The 26,888-nt window shown below is 41.7% G+C and overlaps 1 protein-coding gene across 2 annotated transcripts in view; it reads right to left on the bottom strand.

The window, feature by feature from the left end:
* The window catches only part of LOC110497886 (E3 ubiquitin-protein ligase pellino homolog 2), a 45,179-nt gene extending 19,529 nt beyond the window's left edge, over nt 1–25,650 (bottom strand). For both annotated transcript variants that reach the window (XR_016488986.1, XM_021574336.3), the window contains exon 1: nt 25,246–25,650. Coding sequence is in view for 1 of the 2 variants with exons in the window: in XM_021574336.3 (XP_021430011.1) it covers nt 25,246–25,322 (77 nt within the window). In the remaining variant the exon portion in view is untranslated. The remainder of the gene's footprint in view (nt 1–25,245) is intronic.
* Between the last annotated feature and the right edge of the window lie 1,238 nt (nt 25,651–26,888).

Genomic DNA, 26,888 nt, shown 5'->3' with positions numbered 1-26,888 from the left:
TGCTAGACACAACCCACTCACAGGGGAATATTGTAGCTCTGCCATCGCTGACAGACTGCACACGAGTGCGATCAATATGATATGAAACAGGTCATGACCGCTGCGATCAGTCCACAATAAAGCAGGATCAATTCCACTCTTGTTAGCCTTCAGCAACCACCCCTTCACAGCTGTTATTGTCAGTGGTAACAGTCAATGCAATCTCTCTAGCTTGATGACACTGGGCCATTACATCTCTACCATTCCAGTGAAGCCATTTGGCGTTGGATAGGAAGACTGGATAATGGACTGGCATTTATGTCCATCATTAAGGACAGGAAGTGAAGTGTGCAATGTCACCTGGAGGCCTCTTCATCATTGCATTAGCCAGGACAGCCTTTTAAAGCTGTGCTCTAGTTTATTGTAATCTCTTTGCCTTTTGACCTGGGCCAGAGTGGTCATTTTTAGCCTCTTGATACTTAGAAGGGATTAGAATGGAGGCTCTGAGCATCACCTGTACTCCAGCCCTGCCACCATACACAAGAAAGAGCCACCTGCAGTCCCCTAGTCATCGACTTAGTGACAGCACAGCGTTAACGTAGTATGAGACATTTGTTGAAGCGATAGCCCTGGCTATGACCCCATGACTGCTTCTAGGGTCATGTGAGGATGGCACAGTGGGTTATTATGGGTCAGTGGGGCTTAAGGTAGGGCAATATGTTTTTATATTTTTGTGTGACATTCCAGATGCCTGTATTGCAAGAATCACATTTTTTTTAATGGTAGATTGTTGTCATGTCTTTTTGGTTGTCTCTGTGCTGTGTGCACCTTCCCATTTACACCAGAGATCTGTATATAATTGCAAGATGCTCATGTCTACACCCTAACAATGGGAGTCATCGTCCCAAAGGCAAGCTTAGGTCCAAAATGAGCCCATAGAAACGCATGGGGCTTATTTTGGATAGATTTTAGCGAGTGAAACCTCATGCTTTGACTCTTCCCCTATGGTTTACACACACACACGCCGCTCCACCTGCCACTCACAACAAAAATGAGGGATCCTCTCTAACAAGTGGTTTCAACTCGCTATGTGCATTTCAGGTTTGGTCCACAGAAAACCATTTTACTGTAATAGAGAAGTTCACCTTTCTAACCATACCCTTTTATGTCTCAACTACTCAAAATGTACACAGAACAGACACTACTAAAACGAGAGTATCAATGAACATTGATTCTGGGAAATTAATGTTCAGTTTGTCGCACACGGCATTTCAGTACCAAGTACCAATAGCAGCATTTTAGCCAAATACTTATATTAGCTGTCTAGTCTTTATAAATGCGCAATAAGCATAAAACAATTATTTTGGGAATTGGAGAGAAATGAGGTAGGTCACTTGATTTCAACATCTAAACAAAAGTGGACGGGCTAACATGCTATTCAAAAAGTTGGAGACAGAAAACTGTTCATAAACTGACATTTAAATGTTCAACTTCATTCATCTCCAGCACCACCCCAACATATGTGAAAATTATGCGTTTGTTTTGTAGTAAAAAAATTAACTAAAAAAAGAAGAGGGGAAGATAAGTGTTTCCAAGACAATCATTGTGTGATGTTCACCAATTGTGAGTAGGCATTGCCTACTAATTGGTTGATGATGACATTGGAAACACTTACATTTCTCTGTGTGTTTCCAATGATGTCATCAAACATTGGTGAGTTTCTATGTCATATGTTGATGTAGGGGTGGTGCTGGAGATGAATATGAAGTTGTAATTTTTTTAAACGTTCCCCCTATAACAATTAAACTGTTCTGCCTTGTTAGCTAGCAAATAGATCCAAGTTGGCTAAACTTGAAACTTAAAAGATTAGCTGGCTACTCACTAGCACGTGGGCTTGTGTGATTGAACACCGGTCTCATAAACATTTTCTACAGCCCAAGGCCTGCTACAAGAAGTTAGACATTATTAGTGAATGTGCATTATGCAAGGCTCTGGTTAAATTTGGAACTAAACATTGCATTTTCAAAAGACAGATTTGAAAGCCAGATCATTGATTGCTAAAAAAAAGCAGGCTAAACTATTTTGATAAAATAATTTAATTATTAGCTAGTATCATTGTGGAAGGCTTATAAACTAGCCTAGGTATAATTTCACAACCCTGAATTCATTGCTGACTGTTTGAAATGGAGTGATTTTGACCTTTAAAAAAATTGTACAACAAAGAGAAAACATTAAATAAATAAATTGAGATATTGCCCAGCTCTAGGTTAAGGTCTTCAGAACCAGTCCAAAATGTGACAATAGCAGCATTTCCGATTCATCATCTATAATGTAATCCTCAGCAATGGTATCTACAGTTAGTCACCATACTCCAGTCTTGGTGTTTGGAGGTCTGTGCTCCACCTACCCGGAGATGTCCCCATCAAATACAATCTTCCCTCACAGAATCGTTCTTCAGGGGAGACTTGCACAATCAATAGGTTCAATCCCACAAGCACAATGAATGGACAAAGAGGACTGTGGAGAGGCAGAGGCTGTATCCTGATCAATCCCCCCTTTCATTTCCTAAACCCACTCACCCAGCCTGCCCACTCACTGCTCAGTGCCAGTGCTGCCAGCCAAAGCCGGGAAGTGGCCATGCAAATACCACTGGGTTAAGACAAACCAGGGTGAGAATTGCAATTCAAATAGGACTATGCTCTCCATTCAAATTACATGTCATGAAGATGTAACTTTGGATCAAAATCTAGGCTATAACAGAAAGGATAAACCCACAAATTGTATTTTTTTTAATGGCAGGCGTCTTATCCCTACACCACACTGACTGAAAATGTGTATGTGTATGGGGGGTGCGGGCAGGATTAGATACCACGATCAAAACAGTCACACTTGCGACCGTTTGACTTGGCAGTGAGACATACATTTTTAATTGGTCGCAAGGGTGCCATTGAAAACAAGGGTGCCATTTATTATCATGATTTATTCAAACAGTAATGTGCAATTGACCAAAAATAAAGCAACTTTTTAAAGAAGCAACAACAGCATGGGAATGCCCGTGTGCGCGCGCGTCAGAACTTGCCTTTATGAGGGAGGTTTCGGAAACCCTCCGGGCCAGTCAATCATCCCAGTCAGTGGGCAGAGAAACAAATATTGTAATAATGCTATTTTTAATCTAGGCTATTTAATTGATTTAAAAAAAAGGTTAAACAATGGATGCTTATTTATCACATGCTCTCTGCACAGATATAGCCTACAGACAAACTGTCAGGCAGAGAGAACGCTCAGCTCTCAAAAAGCCGGTTGTTACGAGGAGCGACAGCGGTAAGGGTAGGAAAGATGTTCCAAGTTATAACTACCATTAACTTCTAAGGCAAGAATGGGTATGCAAACCACATATTTAAAAAGTTTAAAGTCTTGGTTAAGTATTTGTGATGTGCAATTCAGTCATCATGGAATAGTATACCTTGAAAATCAGACATTTTCTTTAGGCTCTTTGGTCCTTGAAAAGTCATTGAAGTTATGGTAGCCGATTTAGAAGTTCTACTGCGCTAATAGTGCCTTCAGAAAATATTCATACCTCGACTTATTCCACATGTGGCTGAACGGCTCAATCTTGTGTAGCAACATTTGAATGTTTTATTTATTTTTACATTGGAATAAAGTAGAGACGCAGAGCTAGAAAATTGTTTATCATACAGTACAGTTGAAGAACAATGGGAAAGTAATTCTGCTTTGAAAGTTGATAAACTTGTAACCCCACTTTTGAGAAAATGGCCCTTGAATGTTTTGGTACACCTACTGGAAAGCTCTTCTTGGTCTACACCCATTCAACATTGTTTACACCATCTTAAGCTTTAGCCCCACCCATCTCTCAGGATTCACATGCGAGGCCATGTGCTAAACAGTGAGTACAACCAAAGATTTAGACTAAAAGCTAGTTTATACTATGTCATTCGACATGTCTGTATACAGTTGTCGCAGTGACATCATACATTTTTTGGGGGTCGTCCGACATCAAACTTGTCGCTATCGTTTTGAAAAAGTATAAACAAAAACAGGCTGCATGACATCAGCCTGATGGTCCAAAATAACATAACTGGTGTATTTTAACACCAATTTAGTATATGTCAATCTAGCAAACCAGGCTAAAAGCAACTTAAAAACAAAAAAAAATGGGTTTGTTTCTAGCTTGTTAGCTAGCTAGCCAGTTCAGGGATCCCAAGTTGCGCAGCGATCTAAGGCACTGCATCACAGTGCCTAAGGCGTCACAACAGACCCTGGTTGGATTCCAGGCTGTATCACAACCGGTCGTGATTTGGTGTCCCATAGGGCAGTGCACAATTGGCCCAGCGTCGTCCGGATTTGGCCGGGGTAGGCCGTCATTGTAAATAAGAATTTGTTCTTAACTGACTTGTTTAGTTAAATAAAAAAATAATTACTATATCATATAGCTGATAACACCTTAACTTTAGCTAAATTGTATTCATTATTACAGGACAATAAACTTGCAACAAGATAATGACGAGCTAATGACAGAAAATAGCTTACGGTTGTGAGTGTGACAAAATAAAAGCAGGGCATTCTACCAGAGAATTGTATAACTTGGACACTGTCTTGTTGGCCTAATGTTATATCCTAATTTGACTTTGGTGCAGATCATGTTGTTGTTCTTATTACAGTCTCTGGTAAACACACACTATATAAAATCCAATCTAAAAGTTAATTTGTCACATGGACAGGATACAAAAGCTGTAAACTGTACAGTGAACTGGTTACTTGCATAGTGGAGTCTTTTTTTGACATGTAGCTAAATAATTCACCAAAACCCCAACTCATAACATTACCACCTTGCATGAATCTACAGGCAGCTAAAGCTAACCAACTAGCTAGGTTCAATGTTAGATAGCAAACATTAGGCTATAACTAGCAATGCAAATGGCTCTGAGATGCAAATATTACTACACAGATCATACATGTAACATTAACTAGCGAGCGAGCTAGCTAATGTTAGCAGTACACTAACTAGCACTGAACAAGTTTTTTTTGTTTGTTGTGTGTTTGTTGTGTGACTTTTTTGGTTACTACATGATTCCATACGTGTTATTTCATAGTTGAGATGTCTTCACTATTATTCTACAATGTAGAAAATAGTAAAAAGAAAAGAAAAACCCTGGAATAAGTAGGTGTCCAAACCTTTGACTGGTACTGTATGTAAATTTGATATTTATGTACTTAATTTAATAAATTTGCTAAAAATAAAAAAAAATGACTAGCGTAGATTGGGAGAGAAAAAAAATAATATGCAATCCATTTTGAAATCAGGCTGTAAGACAAAATGTGGAATAAGTCAAAGGGTAAGAATACTTTAAGGCACTAATTATTATGTGATTTCATTTCTGATCCGTTTATGAGAGACGTAGGCGCTTCCATTGGTTTCACGGCGTTTCAATTTAATGATGTTGCGCTAGTCTGTTGCGGTAAAACCATGTGTGGTTATTATGAGCAAGACATCTAAATGTTGGTTCAACTTGGTTTTCCATACAAAGTGTCCCATTTTTGGTCGCTTTCTCATTTTAAAATATAATACAGTAACCCTTCAGTAACACATCTCAAATGGCGAGGCTGACTAGCTACCACATGGACAGACTTCATTAGTGTGTTTGTCGGGAGCATGCTGTCTATTTAACCAAGCAATACCCACATTATTCTGACATATTTTAGAATGTAAAAATAATGTGAATGTCAATGCATAATGACAATAGGTAGGCCTAGTCAAAAAAAGGTATTTGACTTGCCAATGTCTATGTACCTCGTATAGGCTAGTTGTTCAGCCTGCGAATTAAAGATAAATCACACACTCATCATTTGATTTCCTGTCAGATCTTGTCCCGGGCCAGTAATAAATATATATATATTTTACTTGCATTAATAAAAATAAAATAAAAAAAATATATATATATATATATATATATATTTTATTTTAATTTTATTTTTATTAATGCAAGTAGCTTTTTAGTTGGCACTGGCCCGGTGTGCTCCTGGAAAATATACCTGAATGTGGAGCCCTGCTTTGTGTGGTGCGCGTAGGGCCTACAACTTTGTGTAGCCGTTAGCCATGCTTTGTGTAGGCTAAATGTTGTCAGGTAGATGGAAAGGCAATACAAATTTAACTTCAAAGTAGCCTGCGCCTTCCTGGCAGAATCATAATTATTTGCATCAATCCAGTGGCCATTTGTTTTGAAACTCCATCCTAAGTGCACTACAGAAACACCGCTGGCCAAACAACTGTCTGGAGTTTACCTGAATTAAAGGCTAACAACAAAAAATCTAAATTTCTCAGATTTTTCCCAGACCTCAAAATGGTCCCCTGATGTGGTTACATTTTTTATTTTATTAAACTAGGCAAGTCAGTTAAGAACAAATTCTTATTTACATTGACAGCCTACCGCGGCCGACCCTAATGACGCTGGGCCAGTTGCGCGCCGCCCTGTGGGAGATGTGGGTACGCAGACCAACGGAGTCACTGCTGCCCCTCATGAGTTCCGATGTTTTGTGGCCCCCACCCCTGCTCTAGAGGACTTTGCACAAAAAAAGAGAAAAAAAATACACATGTAACTTTGATATCCGTAATAAATATATTTTGCACATTATTTTAAGTGTCTTTTCTTTGCTGTTACAGTAAATCTATCCTAATTAAAGAACACAAAGGCATGCTCATTTAAAAATGTGGCTAGTCATTCTTAGCCTGGTTCTATATGGAATGAAGGAACATTATGGGACAGAGGCCAGATCATGATCAATTATTATATTTATTTAAAAGATTGTGCGACCTAATCATGTGCTGGTGCCACCAACTGAAAAGGTTGGTAGCACCAGTGCCGCCAGTAGAAAAGGTTAGTGTAGAACCCTGAGTGCAGGGGACACAGGCCACACATATAGATTTGAAATGCAAAATGCTTTTAACAGATGCTCTATACATGAAATTCACAAAGCACCAAACACCAGAGAAATGACTGATGTATTATTTCGTTCTCTCTCCATAAATGTTTAATAACACCTTACAATGAAAGCACTGCAAGGCCACACTTTTCTTCCGGATTTTTTGTTGTTGTTGAAAAAAGGTCTAGGTGGTTGTGCCTGAAGCACAATGAAATGTTGCCCAAGGAGGATAGCTACGAAGCACTGCTGAATGAGAGTAACATCTACAATGGTAAAGACAGACCATTAATAATCAATGTCCCACCAAAACAGGCTCGGAAACTCATCACTAAGAAAAATTCAGATTAAAGTGCTTTTCTTAGCCCCATGGGGGGTATTACTACACCACCAGTGTTATAGGAGCTAATACGTGGACACACACATCACATCTATGGCACATAGCTACATGATCATTTCAACAAAAGCTGTGTAGTGAAGGCCTACTTACTGTATAGCATGCAGTTGCGTAAAAATGTTAGAAACATTTCTACTGATGTTTTGGATTTTCCTAAAATGGGTCAATGTGAGATGTTTATTGAATTAAGGAGTTTTAAATTCCCTAAAATGGCATTTATATCTAAAATGAGAGAGAACATACTTTATAACTTTCATTATGTGAGTAGTCAGTCAGTTCACCTGGCAAACAATGGATGCTGTGAGAATTCTACAAAACCGCAGTAAACCAATCTGTTTTCACTAAATGTCAATAATGTGGTCCTTAAAATACATAAATAATTTGAAAACAATGTGGCAGTTGTTACCCATGTCTAAAAATCCCAATACTGTCTGTTATGATATTTAGGCGTTATACAGCCCATATGTAAAGCAAGTGCCATGCTAAGAACGTTCAAATCTGTGGGACATCTCTTTTTGTGAAACCTGCAAAAATCAGTGTGTTCAGATTTGCTCTTTGTGATGGGTATTCTTCAACATAGAGTAAGATTAATGTGACATTGTATTGCCAGGTATGGGGTCAAATCAGCTTCTAAAGCCCATTGAGCGTGAGGTGACACTGTTGAGAAAGATTAAAACTTCAGTGCGCAAGCCAACACTGAGACTAGCGCACAGAGGATGGGTCCCGTGAGCGCACGCGGAATGTGGTCAAATGAGCAGAGGGTGGTTGCGCAAACACAACATCCCCAAATGGATTTCTCTTCTCACTAAAAATAAATTCTTGCTCTTGCAACTGCAATAGTTGTATTATTATGCTTAGATCCCCGACAGTGCCATTGCATTTTGGTACACCAGAATTACATTCATTTCCAATGAAACCCTGCATTTGCCTTGCAGCATTGCGTTGCAGAGGCAGTTGCAGTGTGGTGCATATGTTGGATTTATCGAACATAGAGTCAAACTGTATGCGGCTTGACAGAAATGGTATCAGAAGGGGAATTTTGAACTTTTGTTGCATACATATCCAGATGATGCTGCGTACTATTTCGCGCAAGAACGCTGTCGGTGTGATCGAAGGGTTACAGGGGAAAATTCTAGACAATGAACATAGTAGTCACTAGTTAACACCGCTTCAAATTCTTAATTATTATGGCTAAACCACACCTATTTCGACATGTTCTCTTAAAATCAGATTGTATAACTAACCTTATGCTAACCTTATGCCTAACCATGATTTTAAATTAAAACCAAAAAGTTTGTTTTTGTTTTAATACATTTTTGGGATGCAGCCAATTGACTGTGGCTGAGTTATTTAATGGAAATCGTATTTTGACAGTGAAAGGCAATGGTGGTGATGTAGGGACAATGGCCGACGATAAAAAGGTATAGTTTTTCAGTAGAGAACCTAACCAACCAACTATGATTTCAATATTAAAATTGGTAGTAAGTTGGTCTTCTTTTATTAAAGCAGGCTATTGATTAGGCAAGCTAGGTTAACGTCAGCTAGCTAGGAAGTTAACTAATTAGCTAACATTTAAGCACACTCCAAAAGGTCAATGCTAATGTGGCTATCATAATTCGTCTGTGAAGAGCACACTTCTCCAGCATGCCAGTGGCCATCAAAGGTGTGCAGGGTAGCCTAGTGGTTAGAGCGTTGGACTAGTAACCGGAAGGTTGCAAGTTCAAACCCCCGAGCTGACAAGGTACAAATCTGTCGTTCTGCCCCTGAACAGGCAGTTAACCCACTGTTCCTAGGCCATCATTGAAAATAAGAATTTGTTCTTAACTTCTTGGAGATTTCCACTTTTGGATAAATAGCGTGCACAATTTCAACTTCCTGCTACTCATGCCAGGAATATATTATATGCATATGATTAGTAGGTGTGGATAGAAAACACTCTGAAGGAAAAACTGTTCAGAATAAAACAATTATTTTCCTCTGACTGTTCCCTCAGTTGTCTTTGCCAAGGGAAATTAGATAGCGCCCATTTTACAGTTCCTACGACTTCCACAGGATGTCACCAGTCTTTGGAATTGGGTTGAAGTTAATCATTGGTGAAACAAAGAAGAGGCACATCATGGAACAACGTTACACTGTTGAGAGTTACGCAAGAGGGAAAAAGGGGCATGTTTTGTTTACTTTCTCTATCGAATAAAGTTTGCCCCGTCTACAATTTGATCGATTATTAACGCTTAAAAATACCTAAAGTTGTATTACAAAAGTAGTTTGAAATATTTTGGCAAAGTTTATAGGCAACTTTTGAAATGTTTTGGAGTGACGTTGTGTTTTGGAAAGCTGTTTTTTTTCCAGATCAAACCTGCTTTATAAATTGACATTTTGGGTATACATGGACGGAATTAATCGAAAAAAAAGGACCAATTGTGATGTTTATGGGACATATTGGAGTGCCAACAAAGAATCTCGTCAAAGGTAATGCATGTTTTATATTTTATTTCAGCGTTTTGTGTAGCGCCGGCTACGCTAATTCTTTTGTTTACAACTCGTTCAGGTGGTTCAGGGGGGGTGCATGCTATCAGATAATAGCTTCTCATGCTTTCGCCAAAAAGCATTTTTAAAATCTGACATGTTGGCTGGATTCACAACGAGTGTAGCTTTAATTGAGTACCCTGCATGTGTGATTTAATGAAAGTTTGAGTTGTATCGCTTTTTATTTGAATTTGGCGCTATGCATTTCCCGAGGCTATTGGCCACTTGAGACGCTAGCGTCTCACTATCCCTAAGAGTTAACTGACTTGCCTGGTTAAAAAAGGTAAAATAAAAATAAATTTGCCCACCGAAGTCAGTTACAACACCGAACTGCAGTCAGGTCAAGACCCTGGTGAGGACAAAGAGCACGCTGATTAGCTTCCCTGAGACGGTTTGACAGTTTGTGCAGAAATGCTTTCATCAACTGTCCAGGTGGCTGGTCTCAGACGATCCCGCAGGGGACGAAGCCTGATGTGGAGGTCCTGGGCTGGCATGGTTACATGTGGTCTGTGGTTGCGAGGCCGGTTGGATGTACTGCCAAATTCTCTAAAATGACATTGAGGTGGCTAAATGGTAGAGAAATTAACATTCAAGTCTCTGGCAAGAGCCCTGGTGGCACGCCAATTGCATGCTCCCTCAACTTGTGGCATTGTGTTGTGATAAAACTGCACATTTTAGCCTTTTGTCCCCCCGCACAAGGTGCATCTGTGTAATGATCATGCTGTTTAATCAGCCTCTTGATATGCCACACCTGTCAGGTGGATGGATTATATTGGCAAAGGAGAAATGCTCACAGGGATAGACACATTTGTGCACCAATACATCTTGTTTTTATTTTGGTTCAGTGTACATGGGCAATATTGTAAGCTGCTAACTGCACACTTTGAGATGGTCTATGTGAAATGCAGATTTTATAACTTTTACTCTGGCAGTTTTGTGCAGTTACAATAAAAGAGAATGACCTCTAACCATCTTCTCTTTCTCCATTCCCTCTCTTCATACAGGCCCACTTTCACTATGTGGTGGGGAAGTTGTTCTGTCCTTAGCTGACAGAGATAGCAGATACAGGATCCACTCTGTTCTGAGTACCTAGGCTCTCTATACACAGCGCACTGGGTCTTCCTGCAGGTAACAATGACTTCGATCAAATCACCTCAATAACTTAATCATTAGTGGTACTGAGTGTTCCTGTAATTGCATTGACGCTGTACGAAGGCATTGTTATTAGGACATTTGTCACATTGAGAGGATGACGTTATTGACTTTCACCAACTGCTTTCTATTTGATTAGAAATATTGTTCTATACAGAGGACGGTTCTATATAGAATTTGTACAAGTACCTTATGTAATTGGATAGCTCTCCACGAGGGTTGGGCATGAAATGACAGCAGGCTGTTCAATACTGGGCCCTACTGACTGACGAGTGGCGTGAACGGGTACAGCTCGACTCAGTACGTTATCACTTATTTAGCTAAATTATTATCCTTAGTTGCTTCTTTTGATACACCAACAGTCTTTAAAAATCAACTGTTACACCTTGAATGCAACATCTCAACTCTGTCCTATGCCATTTCCTGACTGTTTTTACTCTCGCCCTCACGAGACAGGTCAGTGTGTGTGTAGAGAACATACGTCTGACAAGGTGGAGTCCGGCTTTTACTGCACCGCCCTGGACCATTACGAGGCAGAGGACGCTTAGTTGACAGGTGAGTCACCTTTGACCTTGACGCAACTTTCTTAAAGGCTTTTGGGGTCATGAGTGTTCCAACTCATCAAGTGCCTTACAGAACTTGGCACATACAGTGCCTTGCAAAAGTATTCGGCCCCCTTGAACTTTGCGACCTTTTGCCACATTTCAGGCTTCAAACATAAAGATATAAAACTGTATTTTTTTGTGAAGAATCAACAACAAGTGGGACACAATCATGAAGTGGAACGACATTTATTGGATATTTCAAACTTTTTTCTTGTGAAGAAGTTTAAAGTCAGATTTGGATACAAAAATATTTCCCAAGCTTTAAACATCCCAAGGAGCACAGTGCAAGCAATAATATTGAAATGGAAGGAGTATCAGACCACTGCAAAACGACCAAGACCTGGCCGTCCCTCTAAACTTTCAGCTCATACAAGGAGAAGACTGATCAGAGATGCAGCCAAGAGGCCCATGATCACTCTGGATGAACTGCAGAGATCTACAGCTGAGGTGGGAGACTCTGTCCATAGGACAACAATCAGTCGTATATTGCTCAAATCTGGCCTTTATGGAAGAGTGGCAAGAAGAAAGCCATTTCTTAAAGATATCCATAAAAAGTGTTGTTTAAAGTTTGCCACAAGCCACCTGGGAGACACACCAAACATGTGGAAGAAGGTGCTCTGGTCAGATGAAACCAAAATTGAACTTTTTGGCAACAATGCAAAACTTTATGTTTGGCGTAAAAGCAACACAGCTGAACACACCATCCCCACTGTCAAACATGGTGGTGGCAGCATCATGGTTTGGGCCTGCTTTTCTTCAGCATGGACAGGGAAGATGGTTAAAATTGATGGGAAGATGGATGGAGCCAAATACAGGACCATTCTGGAAGAAAACCTGATGGAGTCTGCAAAAGACCTGAGACTGGGACGGAGATTTGTCTTCCAACAAGACAATGATCCAAAACATAAAGCAAAATCTACAATGGAATGGTTCAAAAATAAACATATCCAGGTGTTAGAATGGCCAAGTCAAAGTCCAGACCTGAATCCAATCGAGAATCTGTGGAAAGAACTGAAAACTGCTGTTCACAAATGCTCTCCATCCAACCTCACTGAGCTCGAGCTGTTTTGCAAGGAGGAATGGGAAACAATTTCAGTCTCTCGATGTGCAAAACTGATAGAGACATACCCCAAGCGACTTACAGCTGTAATCGCAGGAAAGGTGGCGCTACAAAGTATTAACTTAAGGGGGCTGAATAATTTTGCACGCCAATTATTCAGTTTTTGATTTGTTAAAAAAGTTTGAAATATCCAATAAATGTTGTTCCACTTCATGATTGTGTCCCACTTGTTGTTGATTCTTCACAAAAAAATACAGTTTTATATCTTTATGTTTGAAGCCTGAAATGTGGCAAAAGGTCGAAAAGTTCAAGGGGGCCGAATACTTTCGCAAGGCACTGTATGTAGCCCTCCACCTTCCTCGGTGGAATCCTGACCAGGGGTATCAAACTCCAATGCCTACGTACCAGTTGTGTTGGCGTAGTTACCAAACCAGTTGAAGGTGGTGATGTGTCGCAGTGGGACCAACAAACAGCCACTGTGCCATCACCATGCCAGATGACGACAACCAAATAATATTCCTCCATCCTGGATCACGATAAAGACACACCTAGTCTCTAACTCTCTATATGTTTGTTGAATATGAGCAAGTGAGTAGTGGGTTTGTATATGCAAGCGCGTGTGTATGACACGTTGTGTTTAGTCGTGGCCAAAAGTTGAGAATGACACAAATATTAATTTTCACAAAGTCTGCTGCCTCAGTTTGTATGATGGCAATTTGCATATACTCCAGAATGTTATGAAGAGTGATCAGATGAATTGCAAAGTCCCTCTTTGCCATGCAAATGAACTGAATCCCCCAAAAACATGTCCACTGCATTTCAGCCCTGCCACAAAAGGACCAGCTGACATCATGTCAGTGATTCTCTCGTTAACACAGGTGTGAGTGTTGACGAGGACAAGGCTGGAGATCCCTCTCATGCTGATTGAGTTTGAATAATAGACTGGAAGTTTCAAAAGGAGGGTGGTGCTTGGAATCATTGTTCTTCCTCTGTCCCCCATGGTTACCTGCAAGGAAACACGTGCCATCACCATTGCATTGCACAAAAAGGGATTCACAGGCAAGGATATTGCTGCCAGTAAGATAGCACCTAAATCAACCATTCATCGGATCATCAAGAACTTCAAGGCGAGCGGTTCAATTGTTGTGAAGAAGGCTTCAGGGCGCCCAAGAAAGTGCAGCAAGCGCCAGGACCGTCTCCTAAAGTTGATTCAGCTGCGGGATCGGGGCACCACCAGTAAAGAGCTTGCTCAGGAATGGCAGCAGGCAGGCGTGAGTGCATCTGCACGCACAGTGAGGCGAAGACTTTTGGAGGATGGCACGGTGTCAAGAAGGGCTGCAAAGAAGCCAAATCTCTCCAGGAAAAACATCAGGGACAGACTGATATTCTGCAAAAGGTACAGGGATTGGACTGCTGAGGACTGGAGTAAAGTCATTTTCTCTGATGAATCCCCTTTCTGATTGTTTGGGGCATCCGGCAAAAGGTTGTCCGGAGAAGACAAGGTGAGCGCTACCATCAGTCCTGTGTCATGCCAACAGTAAAGCATCCTGAGACCATTCATGTGTGGGGTTGCTTCTCAGCCAAGGGAGTGGGCTCACTCACAATTTTGCCTAAGAACACAGATCAGTGTTAAGGCAGGGATAGACTACACCGTTTGTCTGAGCTTGCCCCTCTACTCTGCACTCAGTGATGCAGTCCCCATACACACTCATCAACTCAGTTAGTCCTCCCCACTAATTACATCTTCTGTCCTCTATAGATTGTGCTGATACCCCACTAAGAACCTGGAGATCTTCACTGGTTCTGAGGGAGGTGACGTGGCCACCAACAGTGCCTGGGACACATTCCAGTGTCACCACTGTCTGGAGAACAGCTAGAGCGTAGTTATGACCCCTCCAGAGACATCTGCCGCTACTTTATCTTCAGCGTGCCAGCTCTGCTGCATCACAGAGCTAAAGGTATGGCACGGCACTCCAAACAGTCATGTAGGACTGCTTTAATCAAATTAAACATACTTGTATGCTCATTTAAAAAGTAAGCGCCAAAAGTATTGCCACAGTGACTTTTTTTTGTTCGTTTTGGCATTGAAATTATACAATGACTATGAAGTTAAAGTCTTGACTGTCATACGTTCAAATGAAAGCTTTTCATCTATATCGGGTGAACAGTTTAGAAATTATAGCACTTATTGTACATTGTCCCGCCATTTTAGGGGACCAATGGTATTGGGACAAATTCACGTATGTGTATTAAAGCAGTCAAAAGATTAGTATTTGGACCTATATTCTTAGCACACAACGACTGACTACATAGCGTGTGACTACACATTTGTTGGATGCATTTGCTGTTACATGTCCTAATAATTCGAAAGATTGCTCAGAAAACCAGGTGTTTTTTCCCCCGATTATGACGTTAAGGCAATTAAGATAAGCAGAGTAAGGTGCTTACATGACTAATGCCCCACAACCTTTTGCCATAAAATAATTGCGCTAGAGGGGATGGCCGCCGTTTTACGGGCTCCTGACCAATTGTGCTATTTTTGTGTGATTTCTTTCAAATGATCCTAACGTTGTCATCAATAGTTGGCACTATGGTTGAATATTTTCCCAGTATTTTACAGATGTTTCATCCCGAGAACAAATCACTTCCCGAGAACAAATAGGCTGGATTTGAAATACATTTCAAACCTGATGCTACCTGAGCCTGATGAGCTATATATTAAATACATTTTGGAAGCCCTACATTAAAATACATTTTATGCTCACAAGTCCACAAAATACTAAATTATTGTTTCATTATCCAATACATATGATATAGGCTACTGCACATAATGCATGAAAAAAAAAACATAAAAGCCCATAGATGTAGCTAGCTATATGCCCTCTTGGGTAAATCAATTAAAAAAGCTCCAGTAGGGTAATCTTTTTTAGTGGGAATGATATTACTATTATATAGACTGGTTTTTCAGACCTCCTTCAAATTATGATGAAGTTGGGAGAGAACATGCAAATCTGGTGCAGCACAAGTATAGGCTAGCGAATTTGATTTTACATTTTGAAATATAATAGGGCCTATTTCTATAATTAGTAGTAGGCTGACTCATACCTTTCATAATATTTCCCCTAATGTTGTTATAGCCTACCCCCTCTTTCTCACAACAGTTAAATGAAATAAGTTGTCCTCATCTTCATCATTCTAATGACATGCTTAATATAATATAGTTGGTCTAGAATTAGATAAGTGAAAGCAGTCTCTCTTCACTAAGATTGAATGGTTATGGGTCTGAATAAATAACGGTCATAGCCTACCGCCATCGGGCGTTGGCAATTCTTTCAAACTTCCCGTAAGTTCTATTGGCCGCTATATTTGACATTCAGCAAACAAGAGCTTGCATCCCTCGTCGAATGGTCTATTGGTATAAGAACTGCAGACTGAAGCATTTATTTGGGCTGCAATTTCTGAGGCTGGTAACTCTAATGAACTTATCCTCTGCAGCAGAGGTAACTCTGGGTCTTCCTTTCCTGTGGCGGTCCTCATGAGAGCCAGTTTCATCATAACGCTGGATCCTTTTTGCGACTGCACTTGAAGAAACTTTCAAAGTACTTGAAATGTTCCTTATTGACTGACCTTCATGTCTTAAAGTAATGGACCGTCATTTCTCTTTTCTTATTTGAGCTGTTCTTGCCATAACATGGACTTGGTATTTTACCAAACAGGGCTATCTTCTGTATACCACCCATACCTTGTCACAACACAACTGACTGGCTCAAACTCATTAACGAAAGAAATTCCACAAATTAACTTTTAACAAGGCACACCTGGCACACCTGAAACCTATGTGAGAATGCTGTTCATTGACTACAGCTCGGCATTCAACACCATAGTACCCTCCAAGCTCGTCATCAAGCTCGAGACCCTGGGTCTCGACCCCGCCCTGTGCAACTGGGTACTGGACTTCCTGACGGGCCGCCCCCAGGTGGTGAGGGTAGGCAACAACATCTCCTCCCCGCTGATCCTCAACACTGGGGCCCCACAAGGGTGCGTTCTGAGCCCTCTCCTGTACTCCCTGTTCACCCACGACTGCGTGGCCACGCACGCCTCCAACTCAATCATCAAGTTTGCGGACGACACAACAGTGGTAGGCTTGATTACCAACAACGACGAGACGGTCTACAGGGAGGAGGTGAGGGCCCTCGGAGTGTGGTGTCAGGAAAATAACCTCACACTCAACGTCAACAAAACTAAGGAGATGATTGTGGACTTCAGGAAACAGCAGAGGGAACACCCCCCTATCCACATCGATGGAACAGTAGTGGAGAGGGTAGCAAGTTTTAAGTTCCTCGGCATACACATCACAGACAAACTGAATTGGTCCACCCACACAGACAGCATTGTGAAGAAGGCACAGCAGCGCCTCTTCAACCTCAGGAGGCTGAAGAAATTCGGCTTGTCACCAAAAGCACTCACAAACTTCTACAGATGCACAATCGAGAGCACCCTGGCGGGCTGTATCACCGCCTGGTACGGCAACTGCTTCGCCCTCAACCGTAAGGCTCTCCAGAGGGTAGTGAGGTCTGCACAACGCATCACCGGGGGCAAACTACCTGCCCTCCAGGACACCTACACCACCCGATGTTACAGGAAGGCCATAAAGATCATCAAGGACATCAACCACCCGAGCCACTGCCTGTTCACCCCGCTACCATCCAGAAGGCGAGGTCAGTACAGGTGCATCAAAGCTGGGACCGAGAGACTGAAAAACAGCTTCTATCTCAAGGCCATCAGACTGTTAAACAGCCACCACTAACATTGAGTGGCTGCTGCCAACATACTGACTCAACTCCAGCCACTTTAATAATGGGAATTGATGGGAAATGTAAATATATCACTAGCCACTTTAAACAATGCTACCTTATATAATGTTACTTACCCTACATTATTCATCTCATATGCATACATATATACTGTACTCTATATCATTGACTGTATCCTTATGTAATACATGTATCACTAGCCACTTTAACTATGCCACTTTGTTTACATACTCATCTCATATGTATATACTGTACTCGATACCATCTACTGTATCTTGCCTATGCTGCTCTGTACCATCACTCATTCATATATCCTTATGTACATATTCGTTATCCCCTTACACTGTGTACAAGACAGTAGTTTTGGAATTGTTAGTTAGATTACTTGTTGGTTATTCCTGCATTGTCGGAACTAGAAGCACAAGCATTTCGCTACACTCGCATTAACATCTGCTAACCATGTGTATGTGACAAATAAAATTTGATTTGATTTGATTTAATTGAAATGCATTCCAAATGACTACCTCATGAAGCTGGTTGAGAGAATGCCAAGAGTGTGCAAAGCTGTCATCAAAGTGTGGCTACTTTGAAGAATCTCAAATATATTTTAATTTGTTTAACACTTTTTTGGTTACTACATGACTCCATGTGTGTAATTTCATAGTTTTGATGTCTTCACTAATATTCTACAATGCAGAAAATAGTAAAAAAAGAAAGAAAGAAAAACCCTAGAATGAGTAGGTGTGTCCAAACTTTTGACTGGTACAGTATATGCCTATATCAATCTTGAAAAGGATTATCTATTTTGGATGCAATTTTAGGGAGTGGGAGTGTGTGATGAGTGGGGGAGCAAGTTGGTCGCTCTGGGAACAGATGGAGTTACTGTGATGACGGGAGCCAAGAATGGTGTGGTCAGCCGGCTGAAGGGGGGCAGGGCCTACATCATCAGCATCCACTGTATGGCACACCGCCTTGAACTGACCTTTTCTGATGCCATCTGGTCCAACGTGATGTTTCAGAAAGTAGAAGACCTCTTCAGTGGGCTCTACAACTTCTACTACACCAGTCCACTGAACAGGGTAAACCTGGTAAACAGCTTCCAGGCTCTTGGGCGCACACCACTGGTGCCCACCAGAATTGTCGGGACCCGATGGGTAGGACACCCATTATGTGCACTGGACCACTTCCTGCAAGGTTACCAGGGGCGTGTCCAGCACCTGGAACAGGTAGTTATTCTAGATTGCCATGCTACGTACTCTAAAAGTCATCATCAATACGTAATGTCCAGTAAATAACAAACACGGTTAGAAATTGGTAACATCATGTTTCAATGCTTTATGCACTGATAAAGTGTCATATCTAATAGATTCTTTGGACAGCAATTAATTGTCTACTTGTATGTCTGTTCTTTATGTATTTCAGATTCAATCTGCTGATGCCCAAAATGTCAGAGGTGTCCAGCAGGCCAAGGCCAGGAAATACTCCAGTACTGCGAGGGAGGATGCTGTTATCCGTTTCTGTGGCTTCCTGCATGACACACTAACACACCTGAGCAACCTGTCTGCAGAGGGCCGCCATCACCATAGCAGAAGCCCACAGCTCCTCAACACAGGCAGTACTTAAAAAGTACAAAACTAGGTATGTTTATTTAAGCTGCAATAAGAAATACTTAACTTAAAAGAATTAAGAGAAAGGATGACATCAATAAGAGAGGGAGAGAGAGTGAGTGAGTGTGTCATAAAGGAAAATTCTGAAAGGATGGTAAAATTAGCCTTTTATCATCAGAGATGGGCCGATGAAGGCCACAACGATTTTCGCTGAACAGAGGTGACAGCAAGACCCTCGTCACCTCACAAGACAAAACGCTTGACGGGCTAGTCGAGAGTATGAGTGACAGGTTCCAGGACGCCAGTGTTACGGGTCCTGTGTGCCACCAAGCTGGTCAGCTTCACCAACTGGCCAGAGTCAGGAGATGCAGCAGATTACTTTATGTTTTATATTAAAGGGCAGTTAGGCTCAGGTTCATCATCATATTTTTATAGTTTGAGAATTAAAACTGCATGATGCTCGTTGTAATGTATACAGTAATTCTAGATTTTGGTGACACTGAAATGGAAACTCTGGTGGACCACTACAAGCCTGTTGAGACCTCTGGCATCCATGTTGAAAGGATCCCTGACCAGTGGACTGTCCTGAAGGTGCTGATGTACTAAGAGCCACAGTCCCTGCAGAAGATGTCCTGGTTCCGTGTCAACAGAGGCCATCAGCAGTCCTGCCCTGATTTCCGCCATTGGTTGAACTGGTCCTGTCCTTCCCTGCCTCCCCAGATGAATGTGAAAGAGGTTTTAATACCATGAAACAGGTGAAAACCGATTGGCGGTCCAACCTAAAGTCTGATACACTGTCAGATCTCCTTATGGTACAGCTGTCCTCTCCAGAGATCAGGGAGTATGATCCGATAAAAGCTGTGACGCTGTGGCACCAGGACTCTGTCAGGAGTAGGAGGCCAGACTTCATGGACCGTGCAGAGGGTGATTGCGGTGGAGTGAGGAGTCTGATGAGGTTTAAGTTGATTAAGCATCTGATAGGTTTACAAAACCTAATTTACTATTATGTTGGATCCATAAGTACATATAATAGCAAATACTTCAGTAGAAGTTTGAGTTGAAGACTTCTTAAGTTGTATTCAGGCTTGGAAATTAAATCGAGCCACAGCAAAAATAACCAGCATCTGATTTTCTATTTTCTAAGTCTCTATTTTACCTGTATTTTTTCAGGGTATTTCTACTCAAAGTAAAGGATTTGTAGACCTGCTTCCCCTTTGTATCAGGAGAGCACCAGTTCTATGTCCACTGCACTTCTCATAATTGTATCTTACCATTGTTGTTGCCCTGTTTTGACTTCCATGTACGCTTATTCATTGTATCTGATATGTTTGGTTTATTTCATTGTGTGCCCACTGTTTGGCATTTTTTCACTATGTATAGTAGGACTTTTGGTCAACTACAGTTGTTTTTAAAATGTGCTCTACAAATAAACTTGATTTGATTAACCGTTGATCAATATAATAACAATTTTGTTTCAAATTTTGCTCTGGCCTCCTCTTTAAGTTTGTAATCAACATAATACCTTATCTCAATGAAACGTACTGAAATTAATGTATATGTGACACAAAAAGAAATGTAAAAAATATGATTGGCTGGTGGATTTTCTCATCTACCAGTCCCCTTGGCAGATAAGCGAAAAAGTAAATTTCGTACATTTCCCAACCAGAAGCCATGGATTACAGGCAAACATCCTCACCAAGCTAAAGGCTAAAGCTGCCGCTTTCAAAGAGTGGGACACTAATCTAAGAAACCCCGCTGTGCACTCAGCCAAACCATCAAACAGGCAAAATAATCAATACAGGACTAAGATTGAGTCCTACTACACCGGCTCCAACGCTCGGCGAGAATGAGGCAGGGTTTTAAAAATATTACGGACTACAAAGGGAAACCCAGCCACGAGCTTCCCAGTAACGCGAGCCTACCAGACGAGCTAAATTACTTCATTGCTCGCTTCGAGGTAACATTGAAGCATGCATGAGAGCACAAGCTATCCCGGACGACAATGTGATCGCGCTCTCAGTAGCCGATGTGAGCAAGACCTTTAAACTAGACAACATTCACAAAGCCACGGGGCCAGACCGATTACCAGGACGTGTACTCAAAGCATGCACAGACCAACTTGCAAGTGCCTTCACTGACATTTTCAACCTCTCCCTGTCGGAGTCTGTGATACCTATATGTTTCAAACACACCACCATAGTCCCTGTGCCCAAGAAAGTGAAGGTAACCTGCCTGAATGATTACCGCCCCGTGGGTAGCCATGAAGTGCTATGAAAGGCTGGTCATGGCTCACACCAACATGTCAGAAACCCCAGACCCACTCCAATTTGCATACCACCCCAACAGATCCACAGACGGGGCAATCTCAATCGCACTCCACACTGCCCGTTCCCACCTGGACAAAAGGAACATCTACAGTGGCTTGCAAAAGTATTCACCCCACTTGGCATTTTTTTTTCTATTTTATTGCCTTATAACCTGGAATTCAAATGTATAATTTGATTTACACAACATGCCTACCACTGTGAAGATGCAAAATAATTGTTTTTATTGTGAAACAAACAAGACAAAAAAACTGAAAACTTAAGCGTGCAATACTATTCACCCCCCCTAAAGTCAATACTTTGTAGAGCCACCTTTTGCAGCAATTACAGCTGCAAGTCTCCTGGGGTGTCTCTATAAGCTTGGCACATCTAGCCACTGGAATTTTTGCCCATTCTTCAACGCAAAACTGCTTCAAGTTGGATGGGTTCCGCTGGGGTACAGCAATCTTTAAGTCACAGTTTCTCAATCGGATTGAGGTCTGGGCTGTGACTAGGCCATTCCAATACATTTAAATGTTTCCCCTTAAACCACTCAAGTGTTGTTTTAGCAGTATGCTTAGGGTCATTGTCCTGCTAGGTGGTGAACCTCCGTCCCAGTCTCAAATCTCTGGAAGACTGAAACAGGTTTCCCCTCAAGAATTTCCCTGTATTTAGCACCATCCATCATTCCTTCAATTCTGACCAGTTTCACAGTTTCTTCTGGACACTCTTTCATAAAGCCCAGCTCTGTGGAGTGTATGGCTTAAAGTGGTCCTATGGACAGATACTCCAATCTCCGCTGTGGAGCTTTGCAGCTCCTTCGGGGTTATCTTTGGTCTCCTTGTTGCCCCTCTGATTAATGCCCTCCTTGCCTGGTCCGTGAGTTTTGGTGGGCGGCCCTCTCTTGGCAGGTTTGTTGTGGTGCCATATTCTTTCCATGTTTTAATAATGGATTTAATAGTGCTCCGTGGGATGTTTGAAGTTTTAGATATTTTTTTATAACCCAACCCTGATCTGTACAGCTCTAAAACCTTGTCCCTGACCTGTTTGGAGAGCTCCTTGCTTGGTGGTGCCCCTTGTTTAGTGGTGTTGCAGACTCTGGGGCCTTTCAGAACAGGTGTATATATACTGAGATCATGTGACACTTAGATTGCACACAGGTGGACTTTAATTATGTGACTTCTGAAGGTAATTGGATGTACCAGATCTTATTTAGGATCTTCATAGCAAAGGGGGTGAATGCATTTGCACGCACCACTTTTCCATATTTTAATTTATTCCACTTCACCAATTTGGACCATTTCGTGTATGTCCATGACATGAAATCCATTCAAAATTACAGGTTGTAATGCAACAAAATAGGAAAAACACAAAGGGGATGAATACCTTTGCAAGGACCTGTATGTGAGAATGCTGTTCATTGACTACAACTCAGCAATCAACATCAGTGCCCACAAAGCTCATCACTAAGGACCCTGGGACTAAACACCTCCCTCTGCAACTAGATCCTGGCGGGCCACCCCCCAGGTGGTAATGGTAGGCAGCAACAAATTTGCCACGCTGATCCTCAACACTGGCGCCCCTCAAGGGTGTGTGCTTAGTCCCCTCCTGTACTCTCAGTTCAACCGACTGCATGGCCAACACGACTCCAACACCATCATTTAGTTTGCTGATGACACAACAGTGGTAGGCCTGATCACCAACAACGAGACAGCCTATAGGGAGGTCAGACACCTGACAGTGTGGTGCCAGAACAACAACCTCTCCCTCAATGTGAGCAAGACAAAGGAGATGATCGTGGATTATAGGAAACGGAGGTCCAAACAGGCCCCCCATTCACACTGACGGGGCTGAAGTGGAGCAGGTTGAGAGTTAAGTTCATTGGTGTCGAGAGTCAAGTTCCTTGGTGTCCACATCACCAACGAAGTGTCATGGTCAAACACACCAAGACAGTCATAAAGAGGGCACGGCAACACCTTTTCCTCCTCAGGAGACTGAAAAGATTTGGCATGGGTCACCAGATCCTCAAAATGTTCTATAGCTGCACCATCGAGAGCACTGGTTGCATCACCACCTGGTATGGCAACTGCTCAGCATCTGACCGTAAGGGCCACCAACAAATTGTCAAAGACTCCAGTCATCCAAGTCATAGACTGTTCTCTCTGCTACCACACAACAAGCGGTACCAGAGGGCCAATTCTAGGACCAAAAGGCTCCTTAACAGCTTCTACACCTAAGCCATAAGACTGCTGAACAATTAATCAAATGGCCACCAGGACTATTTACATTGACCCCCCCCCCCTTTGTTTTTACACTGCTGCTCACCGTTTATTAATTATGCAGTCACTTAACAAATTACCTCGACTAACCTGTACCACACATTGACTCGGTACTGGTACCCCTGTATATAGCCTCGTTATTGTTATGTAATTTTCTTGTGTTGCTTTATTATTTATTTATTTATATTTTTTTCACTAGATTATTTAGTAAATATTTCCTTAACTCTATTTATTGAAATGCATTGTTGGTTAAAGACTTAAGGACTAAACCCTGGGATTAAACACCTCCCTCTGCAATTGGATCCTGGACTTTGACAGGCCACCCGCAGGTGGTGAGGGTAGGCAACAACACATCCGCCATGCTGACCCTCAACACACAGGCCCCTCAGGAGTAGGTGCTTAGGACTGTGTAGCCACACCCAACACCATCATTAAGTTTGCTGATGACACAACCGTGGTTGGCCTGATCACCAAAGACGATAAGACAGCCTACAGGGAAGAGGTCAGAGACCTAGCAGTGTGGTGCCAGGACAACAACCTCTCCCTCAATGTCAGCAAGACAAAAGGAGCTGATCATGACTACAGGAAACGGAGGGCCGCGCATGCCCCTATTCAAATCAACAGGGCTGTAGAGGAGACCGTCAAGATTCAAGTTCCTCAATTTCCACATCACTAAGGACCAATCATTGTCCAAACACACCAACACGTGAAGAGGGCACAACAACACTTCTTCCCCCTCAGGAGGATGAAAAAAAAGAATTGGTATTGGCCCTCAGATACTCTACAGCTGTACCATTGAGAGAATCTTGACTGGCTGTTTCACTGCTTGGTTTAGCAACTGCTCTGCATCCAACTGCAAGGCACTACAGCGGGTAGTGTGTACGGCCCAGTACATCACCGGGGACTGAGCTCCCTGTCATCCAGGACCTCTATACCAGGTGGTGTCAGAGGAAGGCCCTAATTGTCAAAGACTCTAGCCACCCAAGTCACAGTCTGTACTATCTGCGATCACCCAGCACCAGAGTGCAAAGTCTGGAACCAAAAGACTCCTGAACAGCTTCTACCCCAAAGCCATAAGACTACTTTAAAGTTATTAAACGGCTACATTGACTTTCTGCTATTCGCCACCTACCTACATGTACATAGCTGGTACTTCAAGCAATCACCTAACCAAACCTACATATTACCTCAACCACCTTATTTTATTGTCTCACTATTTTATTACCAATTTGTCAATTTTCTTACTTTTTAACTGCATTGTTGGGTAAGGGCTCGTAAGCGGTTCAAGGTAAAGTCCACACTTTTCGTATTCATCGCATGTGTCAAATAAACGTTTATTTGAATTAGTTTAATATCCAATTATTAGTGTGCATGTAAGTTAACCCTATTGTCAACAGCTAAATCGAAGTTAATTAAGCATTAATATTTATTCACAGAAAAAATATTTAACTCCAGCCCGTGTTTTCTGTGCAGGAAAAAAGTTCTGACGTTCACAAACATAGCTTCGACTTTTTCACCTAGCCTACAAAATGTCAGCTAGCTAAACTGGTTGACTTTAGAAAATACACAAGCCTTTCTCCAACTTACCCTAATACTACCAGCTCCCCGTATTTTATTGGGTCTTTAGTCGGGCCGCAGTGTTCCTCCTGGCTTTGCGAAAACATTAGGCTTTTTCTTGCTTCTATGGACAGCAGGCGCCCCTCAATCTCAATGCACTCGCCCAAATTCAAAAGGAAACGATCATAGGAAATTCACTTCAAAGGGTGTAAGCAGCTGCCATTTCACACAATATCACGTCGTATACGTCTTTACAACCATATAGAGCCGTCTTATTTTTAAAAAAATTAATCGAATATAATTATTTTTGTGTTAGATATGTTACAAACAGATCGTAATTAACGCAATTTGCCAGTTCAACCCGCTCTAAAAGCGGATGCATAACCAGTCAGGCACAGGGGTGGACCATACCATTCAGCAGTCCTTTACTTTAAACAGGGGGGACCTTTAGACAAATTCCTCTCATCACTTTTTTTGGACTCATTTATTTACACAACACTTTATCGATGTAAGCTGATATCGGGATATTATATTTTATTTTTCATCATTTGATTTCTATAATACATCTTAGTCAAATAAATACGAGAAATTAGAACAGACGTCCCTTGTTCGATATCTCACATGGGCATGGCTAGAATGAGGCGGCACCTTCTACTATGTAAACAAAGAGTACTATCTGGCTATTCTTAAAGGGATCATCATAGCTTTCACATTTCACACTGCCACGTTCATATCATTTAGAAAGAACAGAACGTTTGAAACCCACACGTTCTTAGGCCAATTTTTCTAATTTTCAGACCATAATAGCGTAGACTTAGATGAGACCTGTCCTATTATGGGCAGGGGGTCCAAGACGATTCCTATAGCTTGCAGAGCGCACCTATGAATGATTATTCTTTAGGCTGTCCACAAGGTGAGTATCCCAAAAACGCATCAATTTATGCCGGGATTTCTTCTCACGTGGACAGAAGTAGGTGGGGGTGCATATGACTATGTCTAAACATATTGACTGATTATCAGAATGCAGCATAAAACTGAGCAGTCAAAATGATATCCTCTCGGTTTTGTGTTGAGAGCAAGTGATGCAAATGTAAATATTGTGGACTGCTGTGACTATCTAGAATGAGGGGCCACAGGGATGACAAGGGTCGAATTAGACCATTCTCTATTTGGTTAGCAGTTCAAGTGAATAACACATCAACTGCAGTTAGACACAATGCTGCAATCGGGTGACAATAATGGGGGAGCTGGGGAAAAGTTCCCTTTCAATATAAGTTAGTCTACCCCCAGGAGTGAATATCTCTGACCTACACCTTCCAGCTTCTAGCCTCACTTGAATGTGATTCACTGTAACGCAATGGTGAGGTTCTGACCACTCATCAACTTACAGTATATGCAGCTAATGTTTCATGGGCCTGTTTTACCCATCTTCACAAGGCATCAATATTATACTCTCCCTACCACACTTGGAAACCTGCCCCTTTATGGCACACACTGCTGTCTCCTGCAAAAAGAGCCACATAACGGTCCATGAGTCATCCTATATTGTTAGATAGGTAACTGTATGTGTTGAGCATAAAAGAAAAGACAGTGCCATTCACTATTCAATACTTTTCTCGAACTTCTTACTGAGCTAAGAGTAGCAGAATCCAAACCAATGTTAAATTAATCTC

Source organism: Oncorhynchus mykiss, chromosome 19 (genome assembly GCF_057628025.1).
Source record: "Oncorhynchus mykiss isolate SJ-2025 chromosome 19, ASM5762802v1, whole genome shotgun sequence".
In the NCBI taxonomy this organism is placed as follows: domain Eukaryota; kingdom Metazoa; phylum Chordata; class Actinopteri; order Salmoniformes; family Salmonidae; genus Oncorhynchus; species Oncorhynchus mykiss.
The sequence above is the reverse complement of the archived record's forward strand: the minus strand, read 5'-3'. Positions and strand labels throughout refer to the sequence as shown.